At 35.2% G+C, this 22,044-nt stretch overlaps 1 protein-coding gene across 1 annotated transcript in view; it reads left to right on the top strand.

Moving 5' to 3' along the window:
- THEMIS (thymocyte selection associated) overlaps positions 1-22,044 on the top strand; it is a 174,724-nt gene that overhangs the window by 67,542 nt on the left and 85,138 nt on the right. The window contains exon 3 of the mRNA XM_047101917.1: positions 8,878-9,336. Within this exon, the coding sequence (XP_046957873.1) occupies positions 8,878-9,336 (459 nt within the window). The remainder of the gene's footprint in view (positions 1-8,877; positions 9,337-22,044) is intronic.

Genomic DNA, 22,044 nt, shown 5'->3' on the forward strand with positions numbered 1-22,044 from the left:
ACCACTCCACTTTACTATTGGGATAGTTGTGTATTGCTGACCCTGAAAATTCTGTTGCCTAAAATCATCACCCAAGGCCAGGAATAATATATGTGTAGTATTTTTGAAGAACCTCCTAAAAAGGCCTAGTGAGAGATTTTGGGGTGCCTGAGGTCTAGGGGGGTTCTTTCCAGTCCTGATGCCTCTGTGTGTGTTCCTATAACGCAAGGGGCATGCTCTGAAGAACTAAAGGGTCCAGGGAGCTGTGCTCTTGCCAAGGTTTGTGAGAAGTTCTCATATTCTCTCTCCTCTTTGTTGCTCTTCCTCACTGCTTGGGAGAGAGAAAACTTTAGCATGAACAAGTATGTATGACACATTGTTAAGCTAAGATGATAACAGAGTTTTGGCATAGATGTCGAGTTACATCATTTGATTTCAAGACCTAACATTAATGTAAATTATCTTTTAAACACCCAAAATGTATTAAATATTACATAGTCACTCTTTCAAGGAGTTTAAGTGTTCCTGGGAAAGTAAGCTTTTTGCTTGTTTGCTTTTGGGTTTGTTTTTTTTTTTAATGCAAAATTTGAATCAAAGAGATAAACATCTAGATAAATTTTTAGATAAAAATCTAAAGTTTTTTGGGGGGGTTTTAAACATTTTTTTAAATGTTAATTATTTTTCAGAGAGAGAGAGAGCACAAGCAAGGCGGGGGAGGGGGAAGTGCAAAGAGAAAAGGAGACAGGAATCCTAAGCAGGCTCTAGGCTCTGAGCTGTCAGCATAGAGCTCTATGTGGGGCTTAAACTTATGAACTGTGAGATCATCTCCTGAGCTCAATGGACTGAGTCACCCAGGTGCTCCATAAATCAGAAGATTTTATGATTTATTCTTTTTATCTCCAGGTAAAAGAACTGTTAAAAACTGCTAGTAGCAGTTACAGATAATTTTGATCCCATTGTAAATGTAAAGATATTCAAACACAGGAATTCTACAGTCTCAGTTAATCTCATTTAACATTTAACAAACATGGTCACTGTCTTTGATATGGCTCCCCCTCTCTCAAATACTCAGTAAATTACTATGCAAAATTTTGTTACCTTAAACTTTGACTTTCCTTCACATTTCTTGTTTCTGCCCTTCTAGCAAGGTTCTTCTGTCTTCTCTAAAGACTTTTGGGGTCACTCATTAGTTGCTGATGTTTACTAATCCTATAATTGGCTCTGAGTAGTCTGGACAATTTTCTCACAGTTTGGACATTGTTATTATTATTATTAATTTCAATCCTTTGCTCAAGGATTTTGAGTTTTTGCTTTGATAATGTATTTTATGCACCATTTCATTCTGAAGCTGAATAGAGGTACCAGAGCTAGAATTTCTTGTGGAAATACTGGATTTGGGATAGTCTTGAGAAAGATAGTTTTTGTAGGATATGCTGACCTAAAAATTATCTTGGAAATATAACAAAATGATAGAAAAGCCACAGGAAGCATGTAAAAAGGGAAATCTACTCAGGAAAGTATAAAATAACAGGGATGCTTAGGAATTTGACCGCAGAACAGAGTGCAGTTAAAATTCTTTTTTTTTTTTTGTTAAAATTCTTAAAGAGGTGGAAGCACATACCCACAAAAATAAATGAGACACACTTTGCATTATTGGCACAGAGATAAGACCCATAATCAAAATATACAGCAGTCTGCTTCCTCTCCAGATCTTCTTCACATAGCTCAGTTTATTAGAAAGTTTTGAACATACATCTTAAATACCTATTTATTCAAAATTGTGTGTGTGTATTTGACATATCCTTACCTGTATTTCAAAGGCAAATTTCTTTTTAATGATAGTGGACGTGAGTCCACATTTTAGTAACTTTGAGATGTTAAAGGAGTTTCAGCTACTTTTCATATTTCATTAAACTAGTCTATCATTGTTTTAGCTCATAACATGGCTGCAGAAAACGCTTAAGTGGGAGTAGAAATGTCAAATCCATCATTTCTTCGTTGTTCACCTGTGTTTGTATTAGTTTGTTTTCAATACATAGTTTCTTTGCAGGAAATGTTTGAAGGCATTTACCCATTTTTTGAGGATTACTTTCTTTAGAAACTACAATAATATATTCTGAACACCCACTTATATATGGCTGGGTGACCTGCAGCACCCTGGGAGTACGTGAATTTGTGTGGGCAGCACTGTCAATCCCTTCGCTTTGCATAATCCCTGGGCCTCCCCCAGAGGCCTCACCTACACCTACAAGCACCTGGCCATCTGAAACATGGACAGATGAGACTAGTGCCAATCAACATCTTAAATATCGGTGAAGTTCACTTTCTTATGTTGCTTGATTTTAAAAGTGCTAAGATTTTCTGTACCCAGAAGGAGGGTGGACATCCACCTTTGAAACCTTCCCTGTTAGCTAACGAAAGGCTGGGCAAACAATTTATCATTTACAATAATAATGAAAGATTGAAATGTGTAACTCTGTGATTAAGCCCTTGACCTTTGGTGGAGACACAAAAACCTACTGTGTATCATGTGAGCTATGTGACAATAGAGGACTTATGGTATCTTTTTCAAACTTTCATGTCCTTTTTTATCTGTGAAGTGTTGGTGTTTTATTTGTAGCTACCTCATATTGCAATTGTGCAAATTAAATATACGTGTACATTTCTAGCACATTCTAAGCTGCATATTTCAATAATCTTATTTCGGGGCGGTTGTTTGTTTTTTCATTATTTTGTTTACTTTTTTTTCTTCATGATAAGTGTACTCTTTAATCCCCAGCACATATTTCCCCCATCCGCCACTCACCTCCCCTCTGGTAACCATCAATTTGTTCTCCATAGACAAGAGTCTGTTTTGTGGTTTTTCTCTTTCTCTCTCTTTTTCTTTTGTCTGTTTGTTTTCTTTCTTAAATTCCACATATGAATGAAATCATAATGATATTTGTCTTTCTCTGACTGGCTTATTTGATTTAGCCTTATACTCTCTAGCTCTATTCTTGTTGCAAATGGCAAGATTTCACTCTTTTTCGTGGCTGAATAATACACACACACACACACACACACACACACACACATACACCACACCTTCTTTATCCATTCATTTATTTTTGGACACTTGGGCTGCTTCCATAATTTGGCTATTGAAAATAGTGCTGCTATAAACATAGGGGTGCATGTATCCCTTTGAATTAGTATTTTTATATTTTGGGGGTAAGTATCCAGTAGTGCAATTCCTGGATCATATGGTAGTTCTATTTTTAACTTTTTGAGGAACCTCCATACTGTCTTCCACAGTGGCTGCACCAGTTTGCATTCCCACCAACAATACAAGAGAGTTCCCCTTTCTCCATTTCCTCCCAGCACTTCTGTTTCTTGTGTTTTTGATATTAGCCATTCTGACAGGAGGGAAGTGATATCTCATTGTAGTTTTGACTTTTATTTCCCTGATGATGAGCAATGTTGAGCATCTTTACATGTGTGTTAGGCATTTGTATGTCTTCTTTGGAGAAATGTCTGTTCATGTTTTCTGCCCAGTTTTAATTGATTATTTGGTTTGGGGGTGTTCAGTTGTATAATTTCTTTATATATTTTAGATTCTAACCCTTTATAAGAAATGTCATTTGCAAACATCTTCTCCTATTCCATAGGTTGCCTTTTAGTTTTGTCAATTGTTTCCTTCTCTATGCAGAAACTTTTTATTTTGATGTAGTCCCAGTAGTTTATTTTTACTTTTACTTCTCTTGCCTCAGGGGACATATCTAGAAAAATCTTAGTATGGCCAATGTCAGAGACATTACTGCCTATGTTCTCATGAAGGGTTTTTACGGTTTCAGGTCTCACTTTTAGGTCTTTAATCCATTTAGAGTTTATCATTGTGTATGGTGAAAGAAAGTGGTCTCATTTCATTCTTTTTGCATGTAGCTGTCCAGTTCTCCCAACACCATTTGGTGAAGAGACTGTCTTTTTCCCATTGAACATTTGTTCCTCCCTTGTTGAAGATTAATTGATCATATAATTGTGGGTTTATTTCTGGGTTTTCTATTCTGTTCCATTGATCTATGTGTCTATTTTTATGCCACACTGTTTTAACTACTACTTCTTTATAATATAAAATGAAGTCTGAAATTGTGATACCTCCAGTTTTGCTTTTCTTTTTAAAGATTGCTTTGGCTATTTGAGGTCTTTTGTGGTTCCATAGAAATTTCAGGATTGTTTGTTTTGGTTCTGAGAAAAATGATGTTGGGTATTTTAATAGAGATTGCATTAAATCTGTAGATTGCTTTGGGTAGTATACACATTTTAACAACATATTTGTTCTTCCAAATTATGAGCATGGAATGTCTTTCTATTTCTTTGTGATGTCTTGAAATTTTTTTCATTGCTCTTTTATAGTTTCACAGTATAGGTCTTTCACATCTCTGTTTAAGTTTCTTTCCCCTCAAATACAGTATTGTGATCATTTCCATGGTAAATATGTAAAATATGAATAATAGAATGTGTCTGTATCTAGTCTTTTGAGGTCTTTTGAGGACTTTCTTTTATATATAGCAACATATAGTGCCCTTTATCCTTTCAGCAAAGCACATGTAATCACTACTATCCTGTGCATTCCCCTGTTTGCCTGTTAAATGACTGGTTAGTGGGGAACCAAAGATTCCAGTGAGTCAATGTCCATAACTTTGTGCATAACATAGCTATATTACCACATACAACAACAATCTGGTGCTAATGTTTTGCCCTTGGCATTCTTAGATGGTGGCTGATTCTTCCCCCCCTTTGTCATAGCTTAGCTCTATAGAGCGAAATTTCAGTCAGGGGTATTGCCTGTGGCTTTTGTCCTGTAGTCCACTGTGGAAAATGCATATATATTTCATGCTGGACACTTCCCACTAACCTCTCAACAGATCATCCTGCTTGACCTTAACAAAATAAATAGTGTGTTTGAGTGAGTGGGAAAAAAATTTTTACAATGGTTACCAAATGTTAATTTTTAATCTCTTAGATAATACAGGGAAGAGGGAACCATAGGATGTGGAATTGGGGATGTGGCAATTAACGACTAGAATACATCCAAGCTTTTACAGAACAGACTATCTGATTATTTACACTATGTTGGGCCATTACTTTCAGAGAATTAGTAGGCAAAGTTCACTGTAAGATTCCTTATCTCAGGGATGGAGGGAATACATTTGGTTCGAACTTGGAAAGCAAGCTAGAGATTAATCTATGAAAAAGATTGTGAAATCTTTATAATGATTTCGTGTATATTAAAAATATTGTTATATATAGTTGGAAATTTTAATTTTTAAAATTACACCCATTTATTGATGATAAAAAAAGTAGAAAAACATCTGATAAGCATAAATTGTACACAGTGAACCAGGAAGTTATTCTTGCTCTTCTTACACTGGGTAAGAAGAAGAAGGGTCTAGAAAGGGAAGACTGGCTCACAAGACCCATATAAATAGTTTGCCAACTTGAATAAACGTGTTTTTCTGAGCAATGTCCTTGTACGTTATATGCAAGACAGGGAGGCAGCCTTGTGTGGTGGCAAAAGCATAAGACTTGGATGTCAAAGGTCTGATTTGAGATTCTAGAGCCATGACTATGAAAATCATGACTATTTTTATATCCTTCAATAATAACGTTTGTTTTATTGTCCTTAAAGTATTTTTGTCAGGATAAATGATTCATAAAAAAAAAAATCATTCAAGGGGCACCTGGGTGGCTCAGTCAATTGAGCATCCGACTTTGGCTCAGGTCATGATCTCACAGTTTGTGAGTTTGAGGCCCGTGTGGGGCTCTGTGCTGGCACCTAGGAGCCTGGAGCCTACTTCGGATTCTGTGTCCCCATTTCTCTGCCACTTCACCGCTCATGCTCTGTCTCTCTCTCTCAAAGATGAATAAACGTTAAAAAATTTTTTTTTAAATCATTCAAACTTGTAAATTTCTAAACAAATTTCAGTTATTACTGTTAGTTTTAATAATACTTGTGGATCATTAAGAACTGGTTAAAATTATAAACTCTCCAAAAACTTAAGACTCAGAGAAAAGATCTTAAGGACTAAATTCACTTGGGGTGCCTGGGTGGCTGAGTCGGTTGAGTGACTTCAGCTCAGGTCATGATCTTGCAGTCTGTGAGTTCCAGCCCAGCGTTGGGCTGTGTGCTGACAGCTCAGAGCCTGGAGCCTGCTTCAGATTCTGTGTCTCTCTCTCTGCCCTTCCCCTGCTCATGCTCTGTCTCTCTCTCTCTTAAAAATAAATAAAAACATTAAAAAAAAAGACTAAATTCACTTAAAGCTGACTTTCAATAGGTCAATTAATTGTACTTCCTTATAATTTTTGTTTCTCAAGTGCATGCTCTTTATGGATAATTTTTCTTAATTTAAAAATAATAATATACATTTTAATAGATGACAATCAAATTTGGAAATTGAAATATGTTGTCTTCCTGCTTCCTAGCTTACTTTATGAAGGTTACACACTGGCTTATTTTATAATTACCCTAATGATCATTCAGCTTCTGAAACGTGTGTTGTTGTTGTGGTGGGGGTTTTTAGTTTTTGTTTTTGTTTTCTAGGAAGCAAATTATATTTTGTCCAGTGTAAAACTTTTGTACTCTTTGTGAATAAGATGTAAGAAAATTGATGAAATTTAAAGCTTATGGTGCTTCAGTTTACTGTGAAATATATATATATATATATATATATATATATATATATGACATGGTTTATATGGTATTTAGTGCTATTTATAAGGAAGAACTCTTTGGATTGGCTACAATAGTAGATGAAGAAATAAATTAATCGAAGTTATTTTCCTGTATCTACCACTTAGTATGCTAAACTGTGTACTTAATCATCATGTAAGGGAAACACACAGAGATTCATAGATAGATTTTTCTTGCAGTAGAGACATTCAACAAGACAGCTCTGAAGTATGTGATTAACTTGAAATAATGGTGGCCCTTAGGATTCCAGGCTTTTTCTACTTCATAACATTTTAGGTCTGTTATTACCTTAGGTGAACCCAATTCCCCAAGAAAGAAGATGCTGAATTAATTCTTCTGTGACTTATGTCATCAATATATCTAGGATAGAAATAAAACTATGTGTCTCTACCATTTATGAGATTCTCGTAGCTATTTTTTTAACATTTCACAAAAATAGCTGAATTTTCTATACCGTGATAATGATTGTAGACTCAGAAATCTTCATGTATAGCCAAGTAAGATTAAACATATGTGTGCACATGCACACACATGCATACATGAAAATTCATTTATTGTGCAGAATTCAAGAATATTCTTTTATTGGATTTTCTGTGATACAAGATATAATAAAATAAGAAGTTCCTTCAAAGTAAATGTTTCTTTGCCTTACTGTCTCCAAGCACAACATACAGTGAATGAACCCTAGTCAATTTCTGAAGCTTTGCAGGACAGATTGCACATGCTACCTTACTTACTGCCAGGATGCATCACACACACTTGTTTGGAAGTTTATTTCTAAAAATAACCCAAATCCTGTTTTTGTTTGAGCAAAGATCAGCTACAAAAATAACTGATCGTAAATCTTTGTGTAGTAACCCAGAATAGACATGAGACATTATAGTCTGGTTAATAATGATTTGATATATAGATGAATTTAATTAGAACATATTTATTGAGTAAACTATTAAACTATTTTTCCAAGCTATATTGAATTCTAGTAAGATTGTCTAATTGTCTAATGAGTATCTACTAAGATAATCTCACTATCTTCTTAGTTTGTGCTAGTGTATCATATTATCGTTAGTTTCGTGTTAAGAAGGCAGTTACCTAATTTTTGCTTTCCTCATATTTTCTCTGGAATTTTTTATAATCTTTTCAGTAAATACATTTCCGTAAGTGCTACAAAGCAGATGTGCCCATAAAATAAAAGTAATTCAAAGAGGAGAATTAAACATTCAAGCTTAAAAAGCTATACCTTAAACAGTAAAAATTTCATCATATTAGTGACTGTCCTAATAGTATTAGAGGAAGAAATTTTTAATAGTGAAACAATGGCAAAATTGCAGAGGCAATGAGAAGAATGATATATAACCAAGAGTATCAATCCAGAACAACTACCTAACCAGGCATTTTCCAAGGAGAGTTATATGGTACACCAATATATCATGATATAATATGTTATAATTTATTATGGATCTTTCCCCAAGAGTTTTATAATAAAAGAAATTTGCAAAATCCTGCATGTTACAGTCTCTTCTTGTGAGTTACAATGCATCTAAAGTTTCTGAGAAGTCTTTAATTGGAAGTATGTAGGTACTTTTTATTGTGGTAAAATACACAACATAAAATTTACCATTTAAGAATGTACAATTCAGTGTCATTAAGTACATTCATGATGGTATATAACCATCACCACTGTCTAGTTCCAGGTATATAACTTTGTAATTGTTAATTTGACCATGAAACAGTTTTCTCCTGAATATTTTTTAATTTTGTTATGTCCAGGAAATGTATTTATGGAAACACCAACCTAATCCAATCCTCCCAATTTAAAACTTAAAAACAGAAAGTGTGATCTTGAGAGATTAAATGCCTTCCTCAAGATCACACACGTAGTTGGTATACAGCCAGTCAATATCTCATTCCTATTTCCCATTTCTAAGAACAGAGGCTTTTCTATTTCAAGATATTTTCCCTTGTTTTTACTTATGTTGCCTAGATCTGACAATCCAGTAATCTACAGACAATACGTTACAATTTTACCTAGAGTATTCAGGATTAAAACAGATACATCACTTTTTAATAAAGGACACTGCACTTGTTTTGTAACTCTCTCACTGTGATTTTCTTATGAGAACTTGCCTTGTAGGAACTCTCTTTAATTTGCATAATTCTTCTGTTCTTAGGTCTTTTTAAGATTGTGGCTGATAAAACTCCATACCTTACTATGGAAGAAATTACGAGGACCATTCATATTGGATCAAGTAGACTAGGGCATCCTTCCTTCTATCATCAGAAGGATGTAAAACTAGAAAATCTCATTATAAAGCACGGTGAGCAAATCATGCTCAACTCAGTTGAAGAGATCAATGGAGAAATAATGGTGAACTGTGGAGTGGTAAGGAATCATCAAAATCACTCATTTACCTTGCCTTTGTCACAAGAAGGAGAATTCTATGAGTGTGAAGATGAACATATTTATACCCTAAAGGAGATTGTCGAATGGAAGATACCGAAGAACCGAACACGAACTGTGAAACTTACAGGTTTTTCAAATAAGTGGGATTTAACAAATCCATTTCCTAAAGGCTTTTACGGTGCTCTGATTCTCAAGCCTGTTTATGAAATTCAAGCTGTGATGAAATGTAAGTATTCACTAAGAATGATGCTCTATGGGGGCACCTGGGTGGCTCTGTCATTTAGTGACAGTCTTGGTTTCGGTTTAGGTCATGATCTCACAGTTCATGAGATCAAGCCCCTTCATGGAGCCCCACATCCAGCTTCACACTGACATCGCAGAGCCTGCTTGGGGTTCTCTCACCCCCTCTCAAAATAAATAAAATTTAAAAAACAGAATGATGCTCTATAAGTATGAGCATTGTGGGGTTTGGGAAAGAGGCTCTTTAAAGTTTGAAGAATGGGACACTGTCCTGACTTGTCTTTTGAACCTGCTGACAGATTCTCATCTATAAATAAGTAAACCACTTAGTTGGTACAAGGATCAAATTGAATAATATATATAAATATATATTGTAAATTGTGTGGTGCTATCCAAATGTAAATTGCTGTAATTGTCAGATGCAGACAGATTAACCTACTAATTCATTTCTATCTCTGTCAGTTAAACATGGTCAGAAAAGAACTACTTTTTAGGATAGAGTTTAATTTGATTGAAAGGGGCTTTCTTGTACGGACGTGGCCTACAAAGTGGCAAAGATACAAAGTTCCTTTAATGTATTCCTTACTAGTATTTTTGTGATGCCTTTTCTTTTTTTCTTTTTTTCTTTTTTTTTTCTCAACTACCCATCACTGGTCATAAATCCTATTAGCTGAAAGTCCCTCTGACTTAAGGGAAATGATGTGACAAAATAATTCACACATAAGTATGTTTTAATATGTAATTTAGATAGGATTATTTGCATTTAAAAATAGGAAAAGCTCGAGAGAGCATTGTTACCCTAAAGGAATTAATACCTTGAGTTTTCAAGGTATTGCATGTGGAGTTTTCAAGATTATAGCACATGGAGCAAAGAGTTCTGTATTTGCAATCAAAGTCCTGGATTCTAACGTTGGGTCATTAACTTTGGTAGGTGGTAACTTTGGGTGAACCATTTAAACTGTGTCTTTGCAAAGGGGATAATGATACCTCTTTTGCCTACCTCTTAGAGTTGTTTTGAGAATGAAATTAGATGGTATTAAGGTACTATATACAATACACTTGAGAAAAAAAGTATGTAAAAATGTTTGGTCAAACGTTGTCCCATGAACATCTCAAATTCTATTTATCTCTGTTCCTATACATATTGTTGGTCACTTATATAAATATGAAAAAACTTATGTGTTTTAGAACCACATGTTAAATTTTGTGGCATGTTAAGTATTTAACTAGAAATTGATTAATTCATCTGAATTAAAGGTACAGGTAAGGAATTTCACTTAAGTAGTGATTATATTTTAATACTACAAAAAATTGAGACAACAGCATGATCATTTTTTAATATGACAAAAAATGGAAGTCGCAGCAAATTTTAGACCTCACATTAGTGTTTTGTTAGCTATCCCCAAATGTATAATTGAAACTGATAATTGAGTTTTCCTCAGTTTTCATAAATAATGAATATAGCATTTTCTCATTTTTAAATTTGTTAGTTTTTAAAAACCACCGACATCTCCTATCACACAGCTGCAAATGTAGACCAACCCACAACGTAAGCATGTGAACAAGGTGGTTACTGAGTTCAGTGAATTTAGGTCAGGGGTCAGCAAAGGCTTCTGTGAGGAAATGGCATTTAAACTAACACCTGAATGACGAATAGGAGCTGATGAGGCAAAGAAAGAGGGAACAGCATTGGAGGAAGTGGTAACAGTCTCCAGGAAGGCAAATAAGCAAGATATTGGAGCTCCAGTGCAGCTGATATGAGAAAAGAGAGGGCAGATTGAGACAAATATCAAAACATACAATGGGGTCGTGGAATCAGTCATGGAGAGTCTTGAAATATATGTTAAGGAGTTAACGTCTTTCCACAGGGCAAATTAAAAGGGTTTCAGTGAAAAGGACAGGGGCAGAGTCATGTAGTAAGGCTACTGGATGTGCAGTAGGGTATTGGGGGCTTAGTACAATAGTGATATCAGTGGGACACTTGCTCCTACTGGGTATTTAAGAAGTACAACCACCAAGATTTGGAGGTCTTTTGGAAGGAGGAAAGAAATCAATCTGATTCCCAGGCATCTGACTGGATCTACTGGTTGGCTGGTGATGCAATTTACTAAATATAAACATTGACAGATGAGCAGGGCATTATTAACAGAATTGTTTAGATGGACTTATATATTGTTTCATGCTAACCCAGGTCCCAGAAGAAAGCCTTTGGTTAAAATAAAGACTTTTCCAAAGTTTTTGGTCCAATTTCCATTATTTAATGGTATTGAAATTGAATTTTGATTTAAATTATTTTGGATCTTTAACTTCTTAGGGGTTATTTTAAACATTAGTTCTTTTTGTAAGGCAATTTCAGGACAGATGCTGTATGGGACTGCTTTCCATGTATACTGACTGCAGAATATTTCCTAGAAATAGAGGATGGTTGTCCAACACAAAAAGCCCAGTTTTAAAAATTGTTGTAGACATTTTTTTTCTAAATATAAAATGTAGACTATTTTTTAAAATCAGTTGTGGTCTTGTTTTACATTATTCTTTCTTATATTGAAGATTCAAACTTGCCTTGAATACAACAGTATATTGCTTGCTAAGTTACTTGAGTGTCAGGCACATTTGAATACCCTCCTGTCTCAAGTCCTTCCTTTCTAAAGTGACAAGAAAAATAATAGGTCTGTGTCAGGGATAGAAAATTTTAGAGAAACCTTAGGGATAAAAGCAAGATGAAAAAGATCGAGAACCATAGGAAGTTTTGAAATATTGATTTGCTAAAAGAGAACATAGTGAATAAAGAAAAGAAACAATATAACATATTTTATTCCTGGTGCTAGGTTTTTAATATGTTATTGATGTGAAGATTCAGGCATCGTAAACAAGTAGCAGGGCGTGTTTAAATGAAATATTAGTTCCTGGAAACTCTTGGTCATAATCCCCATCGCAGGCCTGAAGCCCCTCTGATTCTCACTATACATTTCATGATTTGTAAAAATTTCTTCCTCTTTGAAAAATAGATACAAATAACCACCCAAGACCTTTAACTACTAGTCTTATATAAGTAATAGTAAGATCTGTTTGGCCTTTCATAAGAAGATAAAACTCATATTAGTGTGACAAATGCATAATATTTACAAATGAAAAATTGAGCCAGCTCTTTTGAGTTGCTTCTAAAACTCAGAAGTCTTGCAAGTTAAAACTTGTTAATTGTGCTGTGTTTTGATTTGTAGATTGATAATTATTTCTCCCCTAATGAAAATTCTGAGTTGAAAAGCTGCCTTTCATTTTAAGAAAGAAACCTCAATGCCTTCCAAAATGTGAGGGTACAGGTTTTGCTGAGATATATGATATATTAACTCATTTTTAAGGAGAGGGCTGACATCACATGAGCAGAAAGATGGTATCAGAAAAGCAGTGTCTGAATATTGTATAATAGGTGATAACTCAATAGCAAAAAAAAATACATTGATCTTTTAGTATTCTGAGACTTCCTTTTTCTTTCATTTTATTTTTAAAAAATAATCTCAATTTTTATCAAAGTCAAAAAGTCAAATAGTGGTAAAAGGACTTATTAGTGTGATTAGCACACTTTATGCCCTTGACCATTCCCAAATTTTCCCCACATTTTGCTACTTGGAGGTAACTACTTTAAATATTTTGTCCTTGCTTTCTTGTATTCGCATTTAAATTTCCAAATAACTAAAGATACTGCCTATTTTATCAGGTCAATGACTTTATACAGGATGGAAGGACACTAATCCCATTCATGAGGGCTCCACCCTCATGACCTCATCAAATTCTAGTAACCTCCCAAAGGCTCCGTCTCTTAATACCAGCACCTATTGGTATTGTGGTATTGGAGTAGGGTTTCAACATGTAAATCCTGGAGGAGGAAGACAGTCCAAAATAGTGCTGTCCTGGGACTTCATTTAAAACCATCTGGGTAGGTCTGTTCTTTCATTACCATGGCAGTTTTTAGTCTGGAAATGCAGATATTTCATTTCTGAGATAATATCTTTGGCAGTTTCCTTTCAACTACTTTTTTTCCCTTTCCTCTTTCTGTAACATCTAATCTTATGTTGAAGATCCCATACTGATCTAGGACTATTTTCTTCTCTATTTTTCTTGTCTTCAGTTTACCTTTAGGGAAAATCCCTTAACTGCATTTCCAACTGTTTTAATGAATTTTTAATTTCAGCTATCATATTTTTAATTTCCAAGAGTTATTTCTCACATCATTTTTTAAATGTTACTGTGCTCTTGTTTTAAGAATGCAGTATCTTATCTGAGAATATTTTACAATTCCTGAAAGTTTTCTGTGTTCCTTACATTTTATCTGCCTCTTTCAGGCTTTTTAAAAGAAAGTTTTGATCTGTCATTCTCATTGACTGTTTTCCTTGAATGCCTGGTGATTATTCGCCATTTGTTCACATTTACATGTGAGACACTTTTTTTTTTAAATTTACAAGTGAAGCACTATTTACATACAAGTTTTTTGTTTATGAATTTTAGGTTTCATTTTTTCAGCTTTTTCATCGGAGCATACCCCAAATTCAGCCTCTTGTGAGCCTTTCCTCTAGGACTTGTACAGTTTCACCTGAGAAGAATCTTTCTGATACCTTCCAGGGATTCTGAAACTATTGTAGCTGTTGGGAAACTTGCTGAGGGTTTCACTATTCCCTACAGGTTTAGACTTACCTTCTTTGCTTTTAACCTGTGTTTCTTCCCTGCTCACCAATGCCTGGCTTCCAGATTCTGGGCCTCTGTATTTACTGTTAATGGCACAGAGTGGTGGAAGGGGTGGCCGCCTATCTTCCCCAACATAGAGTTGGAGAATGGGTTAACCACTCTTCAGACATCCAGATAACCCCCTTTGCCCTCTAGTGTCTCACTCACTGGTCAGAGGGGACTTACACTTCCAATTTATGAGCCTTTTTGAGATCCCATGGGGCGATAAAGAACAACTTTTCATTGGACTGTGGCTCCTTAGGCATGTGACCTTTCCTTGTTCTATTCTGCTAAAATTTTGACTATTCTTCCATCTGAGTTCTGTTTTCATTCACTGTAAGGATTGTAGATGCCTTTTAGATTCATGGGATCTTATTCTTTTTTTCCCTTTGTCTTTCTTCTTTTTATCTTTGTGGTAAATTTGAGAGAGAAAAAGGGTTGGGAAGCAATATATTTTACTTATAAACCTCACTACTTACTTAAACTAGTCATAGCCCAGAGTTTTTCCTGGAGCTAGTTTAATCCTGAAAGAACTGGTTGCTAATATTGCTAAAAAGTAAGTAAAATTTATAAACAATATTTCTAATAAAATGTAATCTTCAGTAATTTATAAACATATCAGAGTCAAGATCTTATGTATTTTTATCTTCTCAATGATGAGATAAAGTAAATATTCAACATTGAACAAATTGAATATATGAATTAATGAAGAAGCTTAAACATTTGTTTCTGTGTGTGTGTGTGTGTGTGTGTGTGTGTGCATGTGCATGTGTTTATTGCATAGTACAGAGTTCCTATTTAGGTAACAAGAGATTTTTCTCTCTCACCATATCCAGATTTGATTTATTATGATAACATACTTATGAATTTAACACCTAAGGAGAATGAATATTCACTTCAGGGCACCAAAGTTGATATCATTTATATTTGTATAACAATTCAATTTTTATTAGTGATGCTTTTCCTAAGGTGCCTATGAAAATATTGTGACTTAACATGATATTTAGAACCAGTGAATACCCTAGTCAGCTTCCATTTCATTTTCTTCCTTTAGGCAAGTAATCTTACTGCTAATAGAAATATCAAACAGCAAGAAGAAGAAAGTACAGCTTTCACTGTGTATATTTATTCTTTTACTACCAACTATAAATATTTTACTAGTCAGGGTTCTCCAGAGAAAAAGAAGGTATTTATAATGTCATATATAATTATATTGTTTAATATATACAAGACTACATATTAATCAATTAATTAATTTTAAGGACTTGGCTTATGTAATTATGGGAGTTATAAGTTCTGCATTCATAAGACAGATTGGCAGGCTGGAAAATCAGGCAGAAGTTGATGCTGTAGTTTGAGGCAGTGTTTTTTCTTCTCTGAGAAACTCCAGTTTTTGCTCTCAAAGCTTTCAGCTAATCAGGTAAGTCTCCCCTACCTCATTGAGGATAACATCCTTTATCCTAAGTCAACTGATTAAGATGTTACCCACATCTGCAAAATGCCTTCACAGAAAGGTGTAGAGTAGTGTTTGATTAAGTAACTGTATACTGTAGCCCAGTCAAGTTGATACATAGAAATAACCATCACAAACATCAATGGAGAACACAGGTTGACATGTATCATCCAATATAAGAAAATGGCTATTCACTTCTCCTAACTTTTATACATTAAATAAAAATGTAAAAAGAAAAGTATCATAAATAAACCCATATTAAATGTAAGTATATTCATTTTGTTATTTTATTTTATTAATGTTTATTTTTGAGAGAGAGAGAGAGAGAGCACAAGTTGGGAAGTGGCAGAGAGAGAGGGAGACACAGAATCTAAAGCAGGCTTCAGGCTCTGAGCTGTCAGCACAGAGTGCTACACGGGGCTCCAACTCACGAACCACGAGATCATGACCTGAGCTGAAGTCGGATGCTTAACCGACTGAGCCCTATTTATTTTTATTTTAGAGAGAGAGAGAGTGTGTGTGTGAGCAAGGGAGATGGGCAGAGGGAGAGAAAGAATCTTAAGCAGGCTTCACACTCAGCACATAGCCTGAATGGGCCTTGATCCCACGACCCTGGGATCATGACCTGAATAGAAATCAAGAGTTGGGTGCTCAATCCACTGAGCCACCCAGGTGCCCCTAAGTATATTCATTTAAAATGACCCTTGATTTCTCAGTGAAGGTCATGATCAGCAACCCAAAAGGCACTTTCTCTATTCATAAATACAAACAGCAGTAGAAATGGGGAAGAACTATCTAACCAAATGGAAATTCACAGTATAGTTGCTCTTAAATTGAAATGAAGCTAAGTAAATTGAAAAAAATATATAATTCACAGAATATTCATAAAGGAAACTGAAACCAAATGGATGAACTATGAAGAAAATTTTAATTTAAAAGTCTAGAATAAGAATGGCAGTTTGCTGCTTCTCTCGTCCTTGAAATGCAGCTAAGTCAGCACCAAACCATTTTGCACACCTAGAAAATTGATCTGAGGACTAACACAAAAATCTACATAACTTGAGCCACAGAACTCAGCAGGTATGTGGCACAGAGAGGTGAAGTAGGGGAAAGAGAAGCCGTGGAAGTTAGGGAGCTGTGGTTTCCAGAGAGAAGATGGAGACAGAGGGGAGAGTACAGGAAAAACATTCCCGTCAAAAGCAGCTGGAGAGAAAGAGAAAGAAGGGAAACACCCATAAGAAACTGAATGAGAAAGGGAGAAAGGAGAGGGTTTCAATACCATAAAGACTATAAACAGGGGAGTGCAGAGTCGGAAACTCCACAGCTCAATCACTGGCAGTGCTCTGGTGTAAAGGGCAAATTCCCAGGAGAAGACAGTGGGGTCCAAGGGGTCTGAGGGCCACATGGGAGAGGTGATTCCTCTACCGGGAGGGCATTCAGTAGAGGCCATTCAGCCTCCCCACAAAGGTCCCAGCAGACCCAAGATTACAGCCACATTTGCTGGTATTGGAGCAAGGTTGCTAGGGTGTTGTGAAGCCTGGCCAGATTCATGTTGTGAATTACTATAGTCCCTGAACCACTGCTACTACACGATCATGTGAAATTTTTCTAGGGTTGGCTGGCACCTGGCTGCAGTCTAAGGGCCTCTGCAGTGGCATGGTCATGTAAATGTTCCTGGGGGCAGACCAAAACCTGGCAAAACTAAAAGTAACTGACAGAATTAGAGAAGATATTTGCAAATGACATATCAGATAAAGGGTTAGTATTCAAAATTTTTAAAGAACTTATCAAACTCAACACCCAAAACATAGAATCCAGTGAAGAAATGGGCAAAAGGCATGAATAGACACTTTTCCAAAGAAGACATCTAGATGGCTAATAGACCCGTGAAAAAATGCTCAATATCACTCATCATCAGGTGAATACAAATCAAAACCATAGTGAGATACCACTTCACATGAGTCAGAATGGCTAAAATTAACAAGTCAAGCAGCAACAACAGATGTTGGCGATCATGCAGAGAAAGGGGAACTCTTTTGCCGGTGGGAATGTAAACTGGTTCAATCACTGTGGAAAACAGTATGGAGGTTCCTCAAATGATTAAAAATAGAACTACCTTTTAGTTCTACTAAAAATAGAACTACCCAGCAATTGCACTACTATGTATTTATCCAAAGGATACAGGTATGCTGTTTCAAAGGGACACATGCACCCTGATGTTTATAGCAGTGCAATCAACAATAGCCAAAGTATGAAAAGAATCCAAATGTCCATCAACAGATGGATGGATAAAGAAGATGTGGTGTGTATATACAATGGAATACTACTTGGCAATCAAAAAGAATGAAATCTTGCCATTTGCAACAATATGGATGGAACTAGTGGGTATTATGCTAAGTGAAATTAGTCAGAGAAAGACAAATATATGACTACTCATATGTGGAATTTAAGATACAAAACAGATGAACATAGGGGAGGGGCAGCAAAAATAATATAAAAACAGGGAGGGGGACATAACATAAGAGACTCTTAAATATAGAGAAAAAACTAAGGGTTTTTGGAGGGTTTGTGGGTGGGGAGATAGCTAAATGGGCAAGGGGCATTAAAAAACACACTTGTTGGGATGAGCACTGGGTATTATACATAGGGGATAAGTCACTGGATTCTACTCCTGAAATCATTATTGCAGTATATGCTAATTAACTTGATGTCAAATAAATAAATAAGTAAATAAATAAACAAACAAATAAAACTCTGATAGAGTAAAAACTTCTTAAAAATGTCTAGAATAAGGCAGATCTTGGAAATTATTTGTGCATCTAATAAGCACCATATAGCAAAGAGTATAATGTGATACAAAAATATAAACAAAACAACTCACTGGGCCATCAAATGTGAAAACACTTTTGAGAAAAAAAATAATTATAATCTTGGAAAGTAAATGGCAAAGAAATCAAACTTAGAAAAATAAAAATTCCAATAAGTATATGAATTATTATTATTATTGGATAATAATATAGGAGGAACTAGCGATTGAAACTGCAGGGCTAGAATTGACAGAACTTACTTTTTAAAAATTTTGAAGAATGGAAGTCACAAAAAAATAAAAAAATAAAAATTACAGAATTTGTAGGAACAGTCACTTCTTAGGGTTTATTGTCTGGGCCTATTACACTGACATTAGACAGATTAAGTAGAGAAATGTATACAGATTTAAATGTTTTATGTGACTGGGGAGCCCTCATAAAGGAATGAAGACCCCCAAAATGGCAAAACTTGAATACTTTTATATCGGTTTGAACAAGGAGAGGCAACTGTGGAAGAGTAGCTACTCTAAGAATGTGGAGAGGCTAAAGGAAGATAAGAATTATTTTAACAAGGTCTGTTTGGACAGATTTCTCTTGGATTTAACTCCCTATAGAAGGATGATTCTTTTCTCCTAGTATAGGGAAGGCATCTTTCACATGGGGGTTTTATCACCTGTTTTCAGGAAGAAAAGGAGAGGTTAGAATACCCTTCATATATCTGCTGGTTTTCAAGTCCCTTTACCTCAAAATAACCTTTGCCAAAGTGGTATATTTTGAGGTGGCATATTCTGCCACCCTTGAATTTTAAGGATAATTTTGCTGGAGACAATACTAGGTTCATGGGCTTTTTCTTTGAATACTTTAAGTGTGTCGCTTACTCTCTTCTTGCTTGAATGGTTTCTGAAGAGAAATATGATCTAATTTTTATACTTCTTCCTTTAGAGGTAAGATTTTTTTTCCTTCTGGTTCCTTCAGGTTTTCTCTTTTTCTTTGATTTTTCTACAGTTTGAATATAATATGCTTAGGTGTAGATTTTTTGGCATTTATCATGCTTGCTGTTCTCTAAGCCTCCTCAATTTTGGAAAATTGTCAGACATTATTACTCAGATACTGTTCCTGTTCCTATCTCTGTTTTCCTTTTGGCATCTCCATGGTGCACATGTTACACCTTTTGTAGTTGTCTCATGGTGCTTAGATATTATGTTCCATTTTTTTCACTCTTTTTCCTTTGCTTTTCAATTAGAGAAGTTTCTACTGATGTATCTTGAATATCTTCAAGCTCACTGATTCTTTCCTTAGCCATATCCAGTCTTCTGATGAACCCATCAAAGTCATTCTTCGTATCTGTTTTTATGTTTTCAATACCTAGCAAATCCTTTTAATTATTTCCAAAAGTTTCCATCTCTCTGTTTACCTTACCCATCTTTTTTGCCATTTTCTTTCACTGAAGCTCTTAGCATATTAATCATATTTTAAGTTCCTAGTCTGAAAATTCCAAAATCTCTGCATATCTGGTTTGTCTGTGTCTCTTCACACTGTACTGTTTGTTTGCCTTTTAATATACCTTGTGATTTTTTGTTGAAAGCTAGATGTGATGTGTCAGATAAAAGAAACTGAGGCAAATAGGCCTTTAATGTGAGGTTTTATGATATCTGTCTTTCTTTGCCTGACTTATTTCACTTAGCATAATACCCTCCAGGTTCCATTATGTTTTAAATGAAAGTACAATACCTTCTATGATGTATAGCAGGAATATTAGTCCTAGAAATTTATTTTCCCCAATGAAATGTTATGTGGAACCCTACTTATTTACTGGATCACATCCTTTAATGCTCAATCAAAAACATTATTCTGGCAATAGTTTTTCATTTATTCAATTCATTTGTTGAGTACCTACAATGTACCAGGCACCATTTAACACATTGTGATATATTGGTCAACAAAATAATCAAAGACCCTTGTGTCCACAGTACATATAGTGCCCCAGTATTGATTGGGATCTAAGTTACATTAAGGTCCCTATGTTCTGATGGATCAATTTAGAGCCCCCAGAAAGTCCTTAATGACATCTGTTCTACCAATGCTTAACTATTCCAACTTGAGAAATGGCATGAGCCTAAGATGCTGATCTAGTGATATCTCTACAATTTTTAAACCTCATTAATTTCTATGCAATTACTGAGATTTTAGTGTTTTTAAAATTACCTTGGGGTCCAGGAAAGCCTGTGGCAACAATCTTAAAAGTTTGGGTATGCTAAATGTTATACAATGAATCGATGAAGTTAAGAAGTGTTCTTTTAGCTGCCTTTTTATTTTTTTAAATAAAGAATCTTTACAGTTTTTACAGACATTTATCCTACTGATAACCATTGATTTTTTTCTTTTTTCTGTTCTCTATTCCAAAAAATAATACTTTTCTATGTTGTGTCTTCAGCAACTCTGTTACACAGCATGTGCAAGTAATATGACATAAATTATAAAGTTATAGTTTCCAGAAGTTGCATAAAGTTAATAATATAAGAAGTAGTAACATAGGTAATGCTTTATAAAAGGAAATGCTGTCGTTGAAATCTGCCAAATTAATTTTTTTCCAAAAGCATGCAAGGAAGAAAGTGTATTGACAGAGGGTGGCAGGGGATATTGGGAAACACGAAAATGTTGCAAAACATTAAGTGGTAGGAAACTGTCAAGAAAATATAAGCCAAAGGGGTGCCTGGGTGGCTCAGTCGGTTGAGGGTCCGACTTTGGCTCAGGTCATGATATCACGGTTCGTGGATTCAAGCCCCGCGTCAGGCTCTATGCTAGCAGCTCAGAGCCTGGAGCCTGCTTCAGATTCTGTCTCCCTCCCTCTCTGCCCCTCCCCCACTCACACTCTGTCTCTGCCTCTCAAAAATGAATAAACGTTAAAAAAATTTAAGAAAATATGAGCCATTATAAAATCCTGTTAATAGTAACTATGTTTCTAATTCAAGACTATTTATAACAATCTATGTGGGAGAGTGCATGGACAACAGGTAAATAATTTTAGGACAATATTTTAAGTGTCTCTGTAGTCTCAAACAAAGACTTATAGGATAGTGAATGCTTAGAGAAAGAATTAGAGATTTCTTAGTCTGCAGTTCCACATTAGGCAAGGAATACTGTGTGGTAAGCAGCCACCAGCATACCTAAGGCTCCTGAATGGCTCCTCTGACTGTGACCCGTCCTATGATACTCCTTCTCTATCCAGGTGTTAATGGAACATCAGCAGAGAAAGAATAACTTTCACATTGGAAAAGGATTCCATCTTGTTGTCCACTTCCCTATATTAATCTTAAGTACCTTATATCCCATGATCTTGCAGTATTGTCCTGCAAGAGGATTGAATTTTATGTAAAGAATGTATGTCTTGGGCCTTCTACAGGAAGGGTGTTATTCAGAGTACCAAGTATACATTTACAGATGTGTGCATATATTTATGTATTTATGTTATGTATGATAAAACCAGGGAAATAATTAACACTAGAATCAGGAGAATGATTTACCCTTAGGTTGTAGTGAGGAGGATGAGATTTTGGTGAGCTTCACAGAGCTCTAAAGGACAGCTTAATTCCTGTGTTTTAAGCTGAGCAGTGAGCTTATGGCTGTTAATTTTACATATTATCTACTTCATTTTAAAATTTGAAAAAAGGAAGTCACACATACGAAATGTTACATCATGAGTATCTGATTTTTT

The sequence above is a fragment of the Lynx rufus genome, unplaced genomic scaffold (assembly GCF_022079265.1).
Source record: "Lynx rufus isolate CCGP_SWC_20201006 ecotype Redwood Valley unplaced genomic scaffold, mLynRuf1.p SCAF_6, whole genome shotgun sequence".
Lineage (NCBI taxonomy): Eukaryota > Metazoa > Chordata > Mammalia > Carnivora > Felidae > Lynx > Lynx rufus.